The sequence below is a fragment of the Semicossyphus pulcher genome, unplaced genomic scaffold (assembly GCF_022749685.1).
Source record: "Semicossyphus pulcher isolate SPU_LCO1_2020_fin unplaced genomic scaffold, fSemPul1.0.p SCAF_10, whole genome shotgun sequence".
In the NCBI taxonomy this organism is placed as follows: Eukaryota; Metazoa; Chordata; class Actinopteri; order Labriformes; family Labridae; genus Semicossyphus; species Semicossyphus pulcher.
The window spans coordinates 30254327-30273820 of NW_027211604.1; the positions used below are offsets into that span (position 1 = coordinate 30254327).

Consider the following 19494-nt stretch of genomic DNA (forward strand, 5'->3'; position numbering starts at 1 on the left):
AAACCAAACTGGAGGCAAAATGCAACATAACAATTTGGTCTTTGATTCAGATCAAACAAACAGACTTTAGGTGTGAAAACATCCTTAGTGAACGGTCAAACGCTGAAAATGTGATGCATTAGGTGACCTTCTCAGGTCCTTTCTGGACAGTGCCATCAAGCCTCGAATTTGCATATGCAGACGAGGTCTGCTGGTGACTGTTGATGCGGGCCAATGGATGGGTCAAACAAACACAAGACTTTCATCCAGCAGATGAACGTTTGATTTTTTTTCAAATCGTCAATGGTAAATGATTTTTACACCCAAGCAATCTTTTCTTTTGCCTAAACAGTAGGCCTACCAAGCTGTTCAAGTGTGTAAGGATAAACAAACTTTGATGCCTTTATTTCAAAGAGAGGACAGTGGAGGAAATGGGAGAGGAGAGAGTGGGAACGACACACGGCAAAGGGCCAAGGGCGGGAGCAGAACCCGGGGCCACCGCATCGAGGACTATAGCCTCTGTATATGGTCACCGATTTAACCACTGAGCCAAACCAACGCCCTCAGCAAGCTTTATTTTGAAAGTCTAAATATACTTGTAAGCTTGACAAAGACAATGTTTTATATTTATGGCTTACTTGGCTGTGGAGGCCTGCACGAGCAAAAGTGACCTCAGAAGGGTACTGTCTAAAAAAGGTTAAGCTTTAGGAAACTATGAGTGAGACCGAGCAGTTGTAACTTCAGTTTGTGGCACAGACTATAATGATGATCTTGCTCATTTACAGTTTCGTACAGTGTTAACTCAATACTTTGTACAGACTACTGATTTAAATGTCTTGTGTGGTTAAGATACAGAATAAGGTTTGATTTGTTTTGTTTGAATTGCTGTTGGGCTCACCATGCTGCACCATGCTTCCGCGTTGTAGAAGAAACTGCAAAATATATTTAAAGTGAACCGTCTCTATGAGCACTGCAGGATACTTTGCATTTAAATTTAGCACAGACCCTAAATTCTGTTGTGTGAAAACACGATTCTACATTCTATCTTAATGATAGTTTCTCTGCTGCTTCACATCTCTAAAGTGAACTTTCTATTATAGTCGTTTAATTTGTAGGCTGGCAGGGCATGTTGTGAATATAAGGCTCAAATGATGCACTCTTGTCCATGTAAAATCAGACTCATATTACTTTTAGCTGTCACTATATTTCTTTTTAAATGACAGTTTCCAGTATGACATTAGGTTGCAGATTGACAAACACACCGTATGGGAATATCCACATTTTTGTCAGTGCATCCAGGAACACTGAAGTGCAAAGCTTTCAGGTTTTCTCAAATAACATGAAGACATCAGCACTAGTATTAAAAAAAACGAACAAACAAAAACGCACTGCAACAGCCCAAACGATTTCGATTAGAAGAAACGAGCTGCAAATTGAGAAACACCGTATATCAAAAAACACATGCAAAAGTCCAAAACAAATACAACGACGGAAACGCGCTGCAAATGAAAAAACCTGCTGTAAAAAGCCAAAACAAATACATTAACATCAAACATGCTGCAAATATAGAAACGATACAAAGTCAAAAACACACAAACACATGCAAAAGAAAAACGCTGCAAATACAGCTCTCACAACGGAAGTGCTCCAGGCCTGTAGGGGGCGCTCGGTGTGACAGGTTTATTATTAACGGGAGAGAGAGTGAGACAAGACAGTGAATTTATTACTTCTCAGACTTTCTAATGTTAGACGCTGCTGGAGCGGAGCGTCTCTGTTGGTCATGTACTACTGACAACTTCAAAACATGAGCAAAGAATTCACAACTTTTGTTGAGACACGGCTCCTGATCAACTGATAGCTTTGCTAAAGTAACCGCTGCTAATTGTAGCTTCTGTTAGCCGTGCAGCTAGCGGTTCACATCCAGCACCATGAAGGAATCTGGGAGCCAGGTCTGGCTTCAATGAACTCTGTGGCCCTCCCAGCCCAATCTTTAACTACAAAGTCATTAAATACTGCTGCTTTGTCATGCCCCTTGGCATCTCATACAGATGTACAATGTATCCATCAGTCCATGCATGAGTGGCACCAGGCTTTTAACTATCTCCAATGTAAACCAATTATCCCCAAACTTTAATGCTCAGAGCAACTAATCTGCATTAGCTTCTACTTTTCAGCTGCTAGCTTCACTATCTGTCATGTAGTTGCTGTCTTCACAGTCCAGCCTGGAAAGGTTTGGGTGGAATGTCTCTGTTTAAAACATGTATGAGTACTGATTCCTAAAAAAATACAGTATATATTTTTTATACTACTAAGCTGCTAATTTGTACTATTTATAATAAGAGCCCATTGCTACTCATCATACTCATTATCATCATTTCGTTTAGGACAAAAGTGTCATCTCAAGAAGGCCCATACAATTCAAATGGCTAAAATGTTACTTTGGCATTCCTTTCTTTTATTGTTATCACAGTTATATCTGTTATACTTCATGTTCATTTTGTTCTTTGTAAGACTGTTTTCAGCAAAATAATTCCACCAGCACAAACAGACTGGCCACAGATGCTCGATTTGATTGAGATCTGGTGAATTTAGAGGCTAAGTCAACACCTTGAACTTGTTGCCGTGTTCCTCAAACCATTCCTGAACCATGTTTGCAGTGTGGCATCATACTGAAAGAGGCCACTGCCATTAGGGAATACCATTTCCATGAAGGGGTGTACTTGGTCTGCAACAATGTTTAGGTAGGTGGTACGTGTCAAAGTGACATCCACATGAATGGCAGGACCCAAGGTTTCCCAGCAGAACATTGCCCAAATCATCACACTGCCTCTGCCGGCTTGCCTTCTTCCCATAGTGCATCCTGGTGCCATGTATTCCCCAGGTAAAAGACGCACACGCACCCAGCCATCCACATGATGTAAAAGAAAACGTGATTCATTAGACACCTTTTTATCAGAACCAGCTTTAACTTTTGGAGTAATTTGAGCTTCAGTAGCTCTTCTGTTGGATCGGACCACACAGGCCAGCCTTCATTCCTCATGTGCATCAATTAGCCCATGACCCTGTCGCCAGTTCACTGGTTTTCCTTCCATGGACCACTTTTGGTAGGTACCGACCTCTGCAGACCAGGGACACCACACAAGAGCTGCAGTTTTGGAGATGCTCTAACCCAGTCGTCTAGCTATGACAATGTGGCTCAAAGTCCCTCAAATTCTAACATTTGCCCATTATTCCTGCTTCCAACACATCAACTTCAAGTACAAAATGTTCACTTGCTGCCGACCATATCCCACCCACTGAGGGGACATTGTAACAAGATAATCAATGTTATTCACTCGAGCTATCAGTGGTCATAATGTTATGGCTGATCGGTGTATTCTCGCAGGTTGGAATTGCAAAGGCCAGGGAATTAACGAGAGGCCAGCCAAACTACTAATCGCTTGTCAGCTCATCAATAAAATGAATACATGGCTGATAGTCTGGACTTGTAAACACAAGAAATTAAAGACCCAGCTTTCTGAGCCAGCATGTGTGTGGTAGAGCCCTGCAGGGGTCTGTTTTCCTAATCCCTCCTGCTGGATTTCTGACCATTACTACCCGCTCCTGCAATGTGTGTGTTCAAGAACACCAGCTCGAGCCTGCAGCAATGTTTTAACTGCCCACTCCTGCAAGTTTTCCTTTGAATTGTGTGGGACCCAAGGGATCCCAATCCCAATGGTCTCCTCTATAGAATGCATGCCTGACAGTAATAACATAGCAGAAGCATGTTGCCCTCCCCTGCATTTAAACTTGTCATAGATTATTTGGCCAATTGATTTTCCTGTTTGGTCATAATGATCAACTGTGTACCCAGTAAGAGAACTGGAGCATCTGAAAATGGACCTCTGCAAGAGATATATATATTTTTTAAATTATTTTAAAACCATCTTAAATAAAAGTAGTAGTTACAGCCTTATTTTTATTGTTTTTGCAGTGGAAAGCTAATACTTCTGGCTTTTGCATCATGAAGTTGTTTGATCAGTGTGGGAGGGTGCATCATCCTGGTCAGAGTCATTACCTCGCATAACCTGCTGTGTAAAACGTGCTGAAAACAAGACTTATGAGAGGGGGGCAAATGTAATAAGACTACTGGAGATTGTTTATTGCATCGTCCTGTTTATACAATCTGAAACTAAAAACATAATAGATGGACGGATGGATAACTTAGGCTGCATTCATACGTCATGCTCAATTCCGATTTTGGGCTCATATTACATTTTTTGGGGTCAATGTTCATATATACTTTAGACTGGGACCATGGTAAGATATCAATGTGAACAATAACAGAAGACGTCACATCCGCTGACATTCATTTTCCGTAAAAACATGGATGGCTCTCGGGCGTTGGGACTTATGATGTGCATAAACTTTTGCACAAGTAAGTGACATCTCATCTTGATCGAGGCATCTCCCAAAATACCAATTAAATCTGCTATTTCGCTGTCTCTTCACTGCTGCACATGGTTGTCCTCCATGGTCAACCAGAAAAAGAAAGTCTTCTTCTTCTTCTTTAGAATCACTCCTTGAAATGTGCATATTACCAAGGCAATGCGGACCAATTCGGAATTGAGTGTTCAAATACAAGTCGCATGCAGGTTGCATGTTTTGGATTCTGATTTAGTACCACAAATTGAAGTAGCCAAGCTCCGAATTTAAAAAATACGACATCATGCAACTTTTTGCTGTTCACACTGATTTGAAAAAATCAGATCAGTGTCACATTGGGACACTTTTAGCTGCAGTATGAATGCAGCCTTACTTAAAGATATAAGTGGAATTTTTCCTTGAACACGCCCACCCCGCCGAGCTAACACCGATAGCATCACGGTTACTTTTGAGCCAGCATGCTAATTGCCGGTTACCGTTGAGCTAGCATGCTAACCGCTGGTTACCTTTGCTCTAGCATGCTAACCGCCGGTTAGCTTGTCCTACCCGGTTTGAGGCACCTACCTTTCCAACAGCAAGAAGGCCAACTCTGCATCGCTCTTTCACCATGTTCGCCGGTCTGAATGGGGTCCAGTTTCTAATTTGAACTACTCCCACACTTACCTATACGCTGTGATTGGCTCAGGGAACCACAACAGCGCCCCTCCTGAAAACGTCCCGTGCAAAGCAAAACAACAGAATAGATGCAGAGGGAAGGGTCTCACAAGGGTCTGCACACACACTCACCAACATACATGTACAGAGACCCATAAGTGATGATTTATATTATATTATATTTGTAAAAGTTTTCGAGGAAAATCCTACTTATTATACCTTTAACCTTTGGGTTGCACAGATTACATAAAGCATTTGACCTAATTGCATGAATCACAATAATCAATACAATTATTTAAATAACTTATTTGGAAAGAAATTGTTTCTGTAAAATTTTGAAATATTTGGTCTTTAGCTACTTCGGATAAAAAGCATTTTTTGGAGTCTTTTATTCAAAACTCAATTCCAATAATTCCATTAATTATAAAGGTTCAATGATGTGCATAAACGTTTAGCTAGGTTGTACTGATTCGAGAAATCTACAGAATTTGAAAACCCTCCAAAAAATGAGATCACAATACACAAAATGCCAATGTAGGCACTGGTGGAACCTTTCCTTAAAGACTTCAATAGAATAAGATAAAAAAAAATAGGCAATAAGAATAATTAAAAAAAACAAAAACAATATGTATGATACAAATTAAACAGGTGTGATTAATAACTATACAGATTTGCAGGATATTCGTGAGTGCAAAAGCTTACAGTATAAAGTTAAAGCTAAAAATAAAAATAGTGCAGTGTACAGACAATATAAACGTCCAGTGTGTGTTAATGTAACGCATAGTCTGAATTGGAGTCTTAAACATTCGTGGAATGTTGAGTGACTGAGGGGCTGAGACACTATGATCACTGACTCTCTGGAACTGCCCTCTTCTGCCTGCAGCAGTTTCAATGTCCTTCTCCCACAGGATTTGTGGGAATGCAGACCCTCTGCAGTTGTGTGTAGATCTTTTCTCAGGCTGATCACAAGGCAACATGTTTACCCAGTGCATCATAGTCTGCCATTTGGTTTCACTTCAGTGCGAGTGTCACTTCTTTGGATCATATCCTGGATTCTGAGATGGAATGGCTCCCATATGAAAAGCTGCCTTTGAACTGAGAGAGCTTGGAAGTTTGAAGGCAGGTGTCACCATGTGTGCTTTCTACCAGCCAGTGGGAAAACTGATCTAGTTTATTTCCACCTCACCAAAGAATGATCAGCCCCCCCAATTGTTTTATCACACTTCCCAGGCCGGAATCGTTGGATATACTCCTCGTTTCTTCTCTTGGAGATGGCTCTGAATTAACAATAAGCACTGACAAGAACACTGAATGTTACCCAGATATCTGTCACGGATGTCTATTGTTTCGAGAGAAGATGGCAGATTAGAAAACTCACTGACGCTGATTCCTTTGATGTTTCATATGCATGATAATTTGTTATGAAAGAGGAGTTAGCATCTATTATAGATCTGGTGAATGTTGGCACAGGAGCCGAGGCTTTGATGTTGGGAGATGTCAAAGGTTTAGGCTCAACCTCAAACAATACCGAGCCGAGCGTCTTTTTTTAACACTCGTAATTTTGTTTGATTTTTTAATATGGGGTTTTCAGTGTTTCATTAAAGCAATAACCACAGTGGTGCTGTGCCACTGAGTGCATACTGTTCTGCCAAAAACTGCAAAATAATAATCACAATCACTCTTAAGTCTCATTTTAGCTAGACAGTCTGCCAGCAGGGCTCCTCTGTGCAGTCGCTTCTGATACTGGCTCGACTCTCATGTCAGGTCCTTTGACAGGAATTTAAAAAAAAGGCTTTTTTAAGACCTCCAAAGGACATCATTTTGGGCATTCTAGGTCATTTTTGCATCATAATGCCCAGTGACAATGATAGGTCCATGATACCCTTCTTGTTTATGTTTGACATCAAAACAGTTCCTGCGATCAATGTATGTGATTCTTATTCATGCAAATTACCAAACAGTATTTGTCATTTTAAAGGGAGGTAAGATAACGTTATGCTAACAGCGGCTAGGTTGAGTGCAGAAATATTATGGTGCGTGGCAGTGCATTCACACCTTTGCATTGTCCACTTATTGGATTGGATAACCAAAGGGACATGTTGATGTCAGGTATGTTAAAAATTCCATTTATTATTATTTATTTGTGTCTTCTATCTCTTCAGAAGAGTTGACTGCTAGAGTTGAAATTCTGGTTGTGGCTTTGTTCTGAGCTGCTTCTCTTAGATAAATGACTTACTGACAGCTCAAAAGAAGCAGTCTGCCATGTTCCAACATACCACCACTGACCACCATGGCCTCTGACTTTAGCTGACTTAGATTCAGTCAAGGCAGATGGCTGCCCATCCAAAGCGTGGTTCTGTTCTGTTTTTTCCCCCCAGTGTTATCTCATATATATAATAGTGGGAATTGTTGGGTCTCTGTAAATAATATTAAAAAAGAGCACAGTCAAGTCTTGTTTTATATGCTAATAAAAAGTAAGACGTGATTTAGCGCTTTATAGATAAATTGACCTGACTCTACTTCCACCTCCGCAGCTTCTCCGCAGGGTGACATTTTGTCTTCAGTGTTTGTCAGCCATGTTGGGCAGGCATCCTCTAAGGATGGCAATGTTGGGCTGTAGGAATGTCTGTAAGACGTCAAACCACCACTTTGGTCCACACTGAAATGACTACTAAATAGATTTCCACGACATTTTGCACAGAAATTCATCGTCTTAAGAGAATGCATCTTACAGACTTTTATGAGCTCCTGGACCTTAACTCTAGCCGGTCTACCAACACCATCAGGTTGACATTTGTGGTTTGGATGTCTCCAAAATGTCTCTAAAGTGGTTTGATGCTGACCTTCATGTTCTTTGTTCATTTTTGTGTTATCCATATTTAGCTTCATCATCAGTTACACATTTCTGTTTATCCAACAGCCTTTTATATTTAGAATAGGTTGGTTTTTCCTTAAAATGAGCATCAAAGTCTCAAAAGAGCTTTTTTTTTACTGAATGGAAAATGGTCCCAATCTGTTTGTTTTTTTTGGAAACTGGTTTAAATACTGCACCAGTTTCAGTCTCAAAATACAACATACATACACAATACAGTAAAATGCATTTAATCTGATACTGTAGTAGAATTTCTATGGACTAACATTTTGATTCAGAGGGAAATATTGTCCTTCTTAGCTCATTCCAATAGCTTATTATTTCATTCACACAGATAGCCATTTTGCACACAATACATGCAAGCCAAATAGTTAAAATATACCAATTTAATCAGAATATACAGCACACACACAGTTAAACACATAAGGACACAGGTAAACAACATTTACCTACAATGAAGAAAGGGCGGCTGCGGTGCAACACACACATCAAATCAAACAGCTTTAATAAAATCTACAGCAGACTGAAGCATCGCCAAGGAAGTCACCACATAGATGTTTGTCCAATAAAAACAACACGGTGGATGCAAAACACAACATTTTGCCCTTAGTCCAACTTCTTTGCTTGTTTGCTCATAAAACCCACTCAGTATCTCTGACTCTGTTGCGCTCTTCATATGGTGGATTTTCACCACCACACTCTTCATACCGCTCATTAAATTTATGTGATATCTTTAGCTGCTTTGCTAATAAAATATTTTACATACAAATTATCCTATGCTTTGTCTATATTTAATCCAATAATGCAGTACTAGTTGTTGTATATTAACCCTAGTAGATAGTACAATAGTAGTGCACTTGTTATTATGTAATTTCTCGGAGTACAAATGCTCCTCAAAATCTGTCCATCCTAGCTCATAATAATTTATGACATTTATACAATTTCGTATAGAAAACAAACAAGAAAACTGACATGTAGCTTTTCACATTTTGCTGAATAAAAATCCCAAAAATGTATTGATCCGAAACAATTTCAAAAGTAGAAACATGATCCCTACATTTGTTATCACTCCATAAGTTACTTCAACTGTTGTAACATATTTTGCTTGTTATTTGATAAGCAGAGGACAGAGCCTTTTTCATAGTTGCATTGAAACAAACACAGTCCCTACAGTGGACTTTCTGCTCGTTGTGATGTCATTTCGTAAGTTCCTTTGATAAACTTTGTTTCAGCTGAAGGTGATGTAGGTGTTGTATGATATGCTCTAGCTGTTATTGTTTTTATTTCAGATCAATTTCAAAGGATTTTGCAAACAACAATCTGCTGCAGGCAGATAGCAAAAGTTTTACACTGCACGTAACATAAGTTAATGACATCGTCAACAAATGTACAATGTGATGCCACGACAGATGGAAGCAATAACTTTCTGCTGCAAAGAGAGTTAATGCTGTCACTTGTTTCTTAGTACTCACATTTTGTGTACCTTATTGTAAAGTGTTGCCATATGTTCATGCTTGAGAAGCTATGGCTTCACTTCTACTTCCCAAGTTTGAAGACAGGACTTTTTTTCGCATACCTCTTCCACCACCTGGATAGGGCGGACTCCCAGGAGGAAAGCAGGAAGTTGCTGCTCAGCATACTTTGGAAACTTTCTATTTTGAATCGTCCTGACCCTTCAAACCAAAGTTTCGAGACATCTTTTCTCATTCTTATGAGGGAAAGAGGAGCCAAAAGATCCCAAGTACATCACACCATTGCATTGTCTGACTGGTGAAATGCAAAATATGTACAATTCATACAATTCATATTGTGACAGACAACAATGTACGGTGTCGTAACAATTCTTACTATACCATCGTGTTCCTCTGCCTCGCAAATAAGGACACATTGTGGCGTTTGTGCCCTGCGTCTGCTCCTCTCTCCGTGAATGAAGCATATTCAACAGCACAATAACAGTTGAAATTACAAACAAAAAATGTTATTACTAAGAAATGTAACCACATCAGTCGAGCCAAATGTTAAATAAACACCCAGGGAAAGCATCCTTTTCCATTTGGGCAGCCTCTTGATTCCATTTTCTAATTAATTATTGGCTGCAACCCCTTGGCTGTGCCCACATGAAGATTGACATGTCCCCAGGCCTCCAGTCACATTGCCCAGCAGCCCCGGGGGCAGGGGAGCTGTGCTTTTAATCACCTGGCCACTGGCATTATCAAGCTGGAGGACCTGTCAGCTGCTCTGCACACGGACGCTTGTTCATTCATCTCTGCCGGAGGTCAGCGGGGCCGAGGAAGTGTTGCCTGCTGTGTCCTAAAACCGCCACGCTTCTCCCCTTCCTATTCAGAGCCCCTTAAAGGCACCACATGTTGCAGTTTACCTAAATGAAGTATTAGGTTTGTTCTGTGGCAATGCTGTCAACAGAAGACAATTGCAGGGTAAACTTCTAACTGGATTTTTACTCCATGAAAAATCTGGCAGGAAATCTATTGGGTAGTTATGCCAAGAGACTTGGTACCATAGACTGTACAAAAGAAGTATACATAGCTACTGTGATGTCACCTGTTGGTTTGTGAACCCCACTTCCGATATTTGGCATTTTAGTGGTCTACATTTTGTGTTGTTTTTCCTTAGTTTTTTTGGAACCAAAAGGGACCAGAAATGGACGACTGCTTGGATATGCATTGTTATGTCTCTATCCTGTAGCTATAGTAGTCACTTGTCAATAAAAGGTAGCCACATCCTTAAACGCATCCTGCTTTATCTTCTATTTTACTGTAAATCCGAGCACAATTAGTCAAAAACTGTTTTCTTGGCTGCAAGATACTTAGAGAGGTTTCCTGTTTACAACGAAACACTGCCATTCTAAAATGTAGAGGGCTTGGAAAACTTCAAGGTCACCTGTGTCCTGATATCTCACCACATCTTTCTCTGCGGCAGAAATCCAACATTGTGTAATTTGTCCATATTTTTGCAGGCTTACATCCCTGTGACAGACTAACAATCAGATGCCTTCCTTCCATAGTGTTGTTGGCCGATGTAGCTGGCAGACGATGGCTGATACACAACACCATATGGGCAAAATACTCTGTGATATAACATCGCTGTTGGAATCTGTGGCTCAGACCTACACAACAACTGTTAGTACCTAACTTTACATTAGCTACTTTCAGTAAACAAATATATCATCCAACCACAGACATCAACTGCTCTCCTGCTTCAGTTGGATGCCTAAGATAAATGTTTGGTGCTTTAAAATCCTTCCTGTGCTCAGCTACTCTTTTTAGTTTCAACAGAATAATAACTAATTATTTTTTCTTTATGAAAACAAATTATTTTGTACTTGAATTTACATATATTGCTTTCAACTAATACTAAGGTTTAGATGTACTGTAGCTCTCTACTAGTGACACAGGTGACACAGAAAGAAAATGATACACACACACACACATATATGTATGTATATACATATATATATATATTTAACTTATTTGATGAGTCTCCCATTATGCTATTTTTATCAAAGTATTGTCTGATTTTCTAGTTTTTTTTAAGCTTAACTATCAAAAGAGATCACCAAGATTGTCTTCTACTCTGAATATTTTTATTTGGTCAGCCTTAAGTCTCACTTAATAATTTTTAAAAAGCAGGTTATATAATTTTTTTCTGCTATATAAGGTTTGCTTTTAGGTTTCCTACACAAATATATACACTTGTGAGTAGCATTTCGGAAACCCTGCGTAACACATCATGTGTAATTTGCCAAGCACTTTGTCAAGTATCACTGAACCTTTCCGACATAAACCTTTAGTACGCACTTGGAAATTTCCTGTGCACTTCTGATGTAGAAATGGAGTTTGGAAAAATAGGGAGGACTATAAACGTTTACATTTGAAATAAAAGCTTGCTCAGTTATTCCTTTCCCGAAACTTTTGATGAAACTGCACATAGGCAAGTGTCAGCTGATGGCGGGGATGGTGCCACACAGTCCCTGGAAACTATATGTCTAGTGAGGTTGAACTGGAAATGGCTGGCTGGGGCTCCTATCAATGAGGTCATCAACCACCATCTGCTTTTGCATCCTTGGGTATATTAAGGACATGTAGTGTAAGTTCAAAGCTTCATTGTAGAGGCGGCTGCTAGGAGTCAGTTTGATCGAGGGAATTGGAAGGGAAATATGTACCTATTGTCAAACATCAGATACAAGAGAAGCACAGCGGATTCCATCATGGCCATAAAATAGTGGACTACAATAGGCCCTGGGGTCTCCTGAAGTAGTAGACAGGAAGCCAGGACAACTGCTGGTTGGGTAGTCATGGTAGCAAATACGTGTTGGAGGAGATTGGAGAGGCAATGGAGAAAGACATTCACTTTTCTTGAAGGAAGTTCTTGTAAACCGCTCCACAACTCAAGAGGGGAACATAGACATTAGTCAGGGTTGTTGACAGCGGAGGAGGAGAACTTCTAAACGGCGGACAGGGGTTATGTTTAGTGATGGAAATGCACTGTGAGGAACTCCTGAACCAGGCCAATACATGACCCAGGGAAAGTCTCACCAAGCGACCAAGCATATAGGTTGCTTCCACTTTTGAAATGGAGTTCAGGAGAACACGCTCAAACTACTGCTGCTCAGCCTCCATGGGACAGGGAGCTGGAAATGAAGCCCATACATATTGTCAAACCTCGGATACAGGAGAAGCACAGCAGATTCTATCCTGACCTTGGAACAGTGGCCCAAAACAGGCAACATAGTCAGCCAGCTTTAAAGCACTGACCTCTTCTTAGTTTATTGAATGAGTGTTATTAGTGAATTTCGTCATGTTGTTTATGAATATACTTTGGATATGTTTCCATGTTAACAGCGACTTTATGGGAGGCATTGAGAGAACCAGGCTTCACACACAGTGTTCTAAATCAAACAATTGGGCTAGCTTTAGCATCGCATGCTGGTAAGAGTAATGCAGAGTAAACTGTTGCTCTGTCTTTGTTTGGAATTGGGGCTGGTAGCTGGAGAGGTGCCAGTTCATTTCCTGCTCCATCGCGGTGTCCTTGAGCAAGGCACAGAATCACCCACTGCTCGGGGTGCATGTCCTGACATCTCTCCATTAGTGCATGTCCTTAGGGTTCTGTCTGTGCATGTGTGTAGTTTGGGCCTTTGTGTGTGTAGCACAGAGTGAAAAATGTAACTTCCCCTCAGGGATTAATAAACTTCTTCTTATTAAGCACGTTTAAATTTTATTGTCAATCATCATGCATCATCCGTGGTTTAGTTTTGGATGTATTAATTAAAATATAGGACTGTGTTTTACCATGATGTTTAAAATGAACTTAGCAGATGTAAAACAGTACAGGAAACGCCATAATCTTAGCAATGCATTTTAATGTACCTCTAGTGGCTATATTTTACATACGTAGCATCAGTTATTAATAGCAGAGAGCACTTTTAATATCATGGTTATAGGTATAGATATTAGATGCTTAAAGTAGAACATCATCATTAACATGGCAGCTTGTTATCAAAAACAGTTTCTACTGTACATGAAGAAGCTTCTGTTCCTGAGGTGGACACGAGTTGTACCTGACTCAGATCAGCTGTCAGTTAGAAACCTTTGCAACTCTTTTGTCAATATTATTGCTTGTTAGCGAGTAGGATTCTGATACAGCCAGAAAATTCTTCTCTGTCCAAGTTTTGATGGGTTCTTTTTGTCCCATTTTACATCATCCTACCAAGTTTCATGAGAATCAGACCATCCTGACAACAAACAGACAAACAGCCAAAACCTCTAATTGCATAGCTATGGGACCAATCGACAGTAAGAGAGGAGTCGCTTTTTAGTCTTGCAGAGAACCTTGACAACTGCCCTGAAATGTTCATAGAAATAAATCAAGTCCCAAAGATGATTTAAGTTAAGCTCAATTTCAGGATTTGTAATTTTATTATGGAAGGATGTTTGTGCACTGAGCTGGCCTTGTAAATGATTAATTTGTTATCATGCAGCGATAAATACCCAAAGCAACATTACAAATGTAACACTCTGTAACACAAGGGATCACTACCGGCCTTTGATATGAGGCTACAGTCTCACAGGGTACAATTTGTCATCTCACACACACACACTCACACACGCACACACACACACACACTGATCAAGCTGGTCTAGTAAGAGAGATGAAATTATTCTTACTCCAAATCAGTCTGATGCTTGTCTAATGAGAAGTATGGCAAAGATGAATAAAATCAATCATGTATAGCGCCGCAGCAAGCCAGAGAATTGTCAGATTTGTCAGCTAATTTCATGCTAATTGAGTTATTATTTTTAACCTCATCACTGCTCTGATCATGTGGAATAGCGAGCCCTTTTCTTATGAGTCATTAATTAAGCTCAAAACATCAATCATGATTGTCTTTCTCCCCGCAGTACCCGCCAGAATCACTAACATATCCAGAGACATCACAGTGAATGAGGGAAGCAGCGCCAGTCTCATGTGCCTGGCAGTCGGTCGACCTGAGGCCAACATCATATGGAAGCATCACTCACCAAGAGGTAACTTTCTTTTTATTGTCTATTCTTTTTTTAGTCTTCAGTGGAGGGGAAGGACTGGAGCCTGACAGGTGCACACAAAATAAGACATTGTATGCCTTTTTCTTACACATACACTGTTCTTTATAAAGGAAGTGTTACAAACCTGGCTCAAAGATTGTAACCAAAAAGAGAGTTCACACATTTCTGCAAGGATAATAAATATAATATATATAATGAAGTTTAATCATGGTGAGTATCAGTAATGTATGAGTGTGTGGGTGAGTGAGGCGTGTGTGTGTGTGTGTGTGTGTGTGTGTGTGTGTGTGTGTGTGTGTGTGTGTGTCAAAAAAGAAAAATCAATACAAAACCAATAAATTCAGGGTGTTGGCCAGCGGCCCCCAAACGGCAGACCGCGGTCCAGATCCGGACCCAACTGCCGTCGTCTCCGGACCCCGACCTATTTACAGTTTTGACAAGCGCATCTATTTTAACCTGTGCAGCTTTTTTGTCTTTGCGGTAGTGATTTGGGGGTCCAAGAAACTTGCAGAGCAATGCATTCGGTGTAAATCATCACACGTGACGCTACTCAGCCAATCAAATCATCATGTCACTCAGATTAACATTGCGACTGACCCAGTGGGTGTGTGAGAATACAGATACAGACTGAAGAGCCAGCCGACAAGAGAGTTACAGAGACACAGTGGGAGAAAATAAGTGAGTTAGGGAAAAGTAGACATGGCGTGTTCTAAAATGAGAGCAGTAGAGAAAACCGAGCTTTTAAGACTGGACAGACTCGTATGTTCCGTGACTGTGGCGATTATTGAACGCGGACATCGTCTGACACTGTCACTCCGCTTGTCTCTGTTAACAGAGACTCCAGGCTGCAGTTTAGTTCACACACTTTATTGATAAACCTGAGAGTTACACAGAGCTACACCGGTATATGTACCGGTATGTGCCCTCTCTCTCTCCCCCTGGCTCTCGCTCTCTCCAGCAGTCCGTCAGTGTAAAGTGTGTTTAAATGTTATTTATTTCATAGTCATTGCCTGTTTTAAAACTCACTATGACTCACCATGAGAAAAAGTCTGAAGCAACTGCATTTTGGCAAAACATAAAATCAAATTTGGCAAACATGAAATAAAATATAAAGTGAATCCCCCTGTTATGGTCAAACCTTGATAATTCTGTCAGGAGGCAGAGAGATAGCAGCTTAAGTGAAGAGGTAAAGCTGTCTCTCTCTTTCATTTGATTTCTGCATGGACAACATTATACTACCAGTAGTACCAGACATTATATTATTTGTTTTCATTTTCAAATAAAGACACTTCCATCACAAACTGGGACATAAAATAAAAAAGCAAAAACACAGGAAATGAAGGTTTTGACACTCAAAATTTCCAGCGGGAGAACCCCCAGACCCCCCAACATACAAACACACACTATATTTCCTTACCATTATTGAAGTATTCATTATTATTATTGTTAAATTATGAGAGCTCTGTGTAAAAGTTATAAGCATTGTTGTAAAAACTATTTAGTCTAATTGTATTTTCTTTATTTGATTTGACAGACGTTCAAAATGTATAAATGTATGGTACTCAATCATAACACAGGTCAGACATTATGATGGTCAGGACCTTTGCTTGAGAAAAAAAATCTCTAACTGGACCTCTTTCAAGTTTAATTGAGTACCCCTGGTGTAGGCCATGTGGTAGGCATGCTGCTTAGTCACAGGCAAAGAGAGAGAGAGCACACCTGCACAGCAGCCCTTTTATAAGCCACACCTTCAGGCCAAGCAGCTTGGACGGCCCATCTCTGCTGGCACTCTAGGAAGGCAGTGAGCTGGAGGAAAACAGGACATGATATTAGAAAGGCCGTCACACCCCTCCCATAAAGTTGAGAGCCCAGAGGGCCTCAAACACGCCAAGTACACCACACAAACCATACAAGGAACATTTCAATAACCTCAGGCTGTTAAAATAACAAACCCCTTTGTCCCTTCAACGACTCACTCAATCGACTCCAACTCAGCAACTTTGGTGCCTAGAAGAAGCAAAGGAAGAGGAGGCAGAGAAAGCGATGAGCAGTTATGATGTACTGCAGACGTTTAAGGAGGCAGTGCACGTGACAGAGCATCAGCCACGACATTTGCAGAACCTGTTATATGGTGAATGTCGAGATTGAATGGCTGAAGAAATAAGCATCACCAACATCAATATCATGCTCTATGAGACCATACTTCAGACCAGGCGTGCAGACAGTTTTAGCTGAGATATCTGCAGGTGATGTGATAAGTGGACAGGACAGATGATTCGAGACATGAGCTGATAGAAAACACTCTGTTATTTCCTAATTTCACCGTTTGTATTTTTTTATTTACACCTGGCTGTGAAATATCAATCAAAGGCCATTTACAAAATTAATTTAAGGTAGGAGTTTAGAGAGGTAGAGAATTTTATCACGCCTTGTATTGACATTCAAACCACTATTTCCTGTTAATAATTGTCTCATTTCATCCTAAATTGTAAAGCAGTGATTTATAATTCAATGCTATGATGGTGTAACGGTAGATGTGATGAAATATTTGAATTGTTTCAATAAATAGCCACAGCCGTGCGTAACAGGTGCATGAAATGACAGATGTTGGACAAGCCTTGCCAGTGCTACACAATTGGTAAAATTAAACCTCCTCTTTGCAGCTCTTTTCATCCCCAGGTGTAATGAATGGTAGTGATGGTAGTGAAACGGAAACAACTACAGATATGCAAAAGGACATAAGAGCACATTTCTATGTCTGTTTATGGCGGACTGTGGGAGTGAAAACGACGCTCATACATGTGCACCGATCTCCACGATGGTTGAAAAACAGAAACAAGCAACACTCGTCTCTACAGTTCTAAAAAAAAAACAGTAAACCCACATTTCTCTCTTGTGCCAGCAAACAGTTTTAGACGTGAATCTACACAGAGTTTTATGCATCTGGCTGGAGGTGCTTTGTTTTGTACAAGCAGGTAATTAGCATAAGCTGGAGTCACAGGAAACAGGATTACTGGGCATTGCAAACAATGTTAGGTTACTATTTGGACCTGAACATGTACTAAATTGACACGTGAAGTGTGTGAGTAGTAGGTAATGTGCAAAATCAGACACAGATTTAGAAGATTTAATATTGTCTTTTGGGGTTATTATGTCATCCATCAATAAAATCTGTTCCTCAGCTCTGTATTGTGGATTTTTGAGAAAGTTTCTTCTCGAACTGTCACATGTAATACAGAAATGTCTCTAAACAAACGTGTCAGGGAAAGCTCCAACAGCATTACCTCAGTGTACAGGTGATGCTCCCCTCCCACGCACATGGCCTGATGTCGACCTTCCCACATAAGCACACAGCTCCAACGCTTGCTTCAAATTATTATGCTGCATGTAGGCCGTTTACCTCCAGTGGGACATGAATCTGTTGCTTTTCTGTTAACATATTCACAAGAGGATTTATGGTAAATGCCAGGCCTTAAACTATTGACTAAGGCCTTGTTTTCTTTTTAACTTGATGGACTGGGGAGGTTGAAGCTGCTAACCTGTGGCCTGACTGGACCCAACCCCGATCAAGCCTTATTTGGCTGGAGGCCACAGCTGTTTAGGTCACTCCTACAGCACCTCGCAGCCTGGAGGAGAGGAACCAAGCTCTGCATGTGTGTTCTGTGCTCTAATTGTGTCTGCGTCACACTTCCCACTGAGCATTCAGCAGTGTGAGTCATGCGTTGCCTCTCTATAGGATCAGATGTTCAGCCTCTAACATGACATGAATGCTTGCAGCCCAGCTGTTCCTCTCTGCCTGCACATTATGTAGAGCCAGCAGAATCTGGTTCTCACAGCCCGGCAGCCCTGCAACACCTCAACCATACACAACATTTCATCCCTTCATTTACACATTTACACATATAATCTGAATATCATGACCATTTGTTTGGAATGTGAATAGCAATCAAATTCAAAGGAACAACTTGTGACTGACACAAAACCACCAGACAGATGATGCTGTTTACACTATTTGTATATCTTTCCTCTGGGGTCTGAGTTCAATTTAATAGTTGATGTACTGTACAAAGGACTTGGCACGTGTTTACTACTGTAGAGCTAATATTACTCAATATAATAGTGTTATATTTCTGTCCAATACAAGATACTGCGCGTTGTGTCAGAGACCTGTCAGTGTTGTAGTTGGTATGTTGCCATCAACCCTCTCTGCCCTAAATTACAATTGACCCTTTGCTAAGCCCCTCCCTTGAACGGCCACTGTCCAGTTCTACGTTAGCGTAGCGTACATAACCGTAGATAGGGGCGGGAAGCCTGTCAAGCCTTCAGAACAAGGAGAAATGCCGAAAACAGTGTGCATATGGAATGTGCAAGTCCGACAGCAGTTATCCTCAAAGTTTAAAAACTCGAGAGGAGAGATGCTGGACATGGATTAAAAATTGTGTAGGACCTCACTCGCAGCTTAGATCAACAAACACTCCTTTGTTTATGCTCTAAGGTAAGACGCTAACCAACTTGGCTGGGTTAGCATGTTAGCAAAGAAAGACGGTTGAATATTAATTATAAGTGAATCAACATCCAGTGTTTGGATCAAGCCCACGATATGCGAGCAACATCCTGACGCGCTTTAAACAAAAAAAAGTTAGTAAAGTTAGTAGTAAGATAGTTTAGTTTTGTTAGCAATGGGCCATATTAGATAATGAAAGTGATAGGGAGTCATAACTAAACATTAGCCTAAAATAAAACAATATATTGACTCACCCTACTGTGCAGGAACATTGTTGTTCCTGTATATATGATTGTCCTTAACATGAATTGTCGCTGGGTCCCTGACGCTTCATTGGGATCGGTGAGCTTTTGCCTCAATGTTTACGTCCTCTTCATTCTCAACACTCCGCTGACAAACAATATAATTAATGTAGCTTTCAAATACAAGTTGTCCTTTCTGTCGACTTCTCTCTGATATTTGGAAACTATTTTTCCAGAAATTTGCCATTATTTCCCTCCGAA

At 40.5% G+C, this 19494-nt stretch overlaps 1 protein-coding gene across 1 annotated transcript in view; it reads left to right on the top strand.

The window, feature by feature from the left end:
• opcml (opioid binding protein/cell adhesion molecule-like) overlaps positions 1-19494 on the top strand; it is a 210940-nt gene that overhangs the window by 133694 nt on the left and 57752 nt on the right. The window contains exon 3 of the mRNA XM_069665916.1: positions 14347-14472. Coding sequence (XP_069522017.1) covers positions 14347-14472 — 126 coding nt within the window. The remainder of the gene's footprint in view (positions 1-14346; positions 14473-19494) is intronic.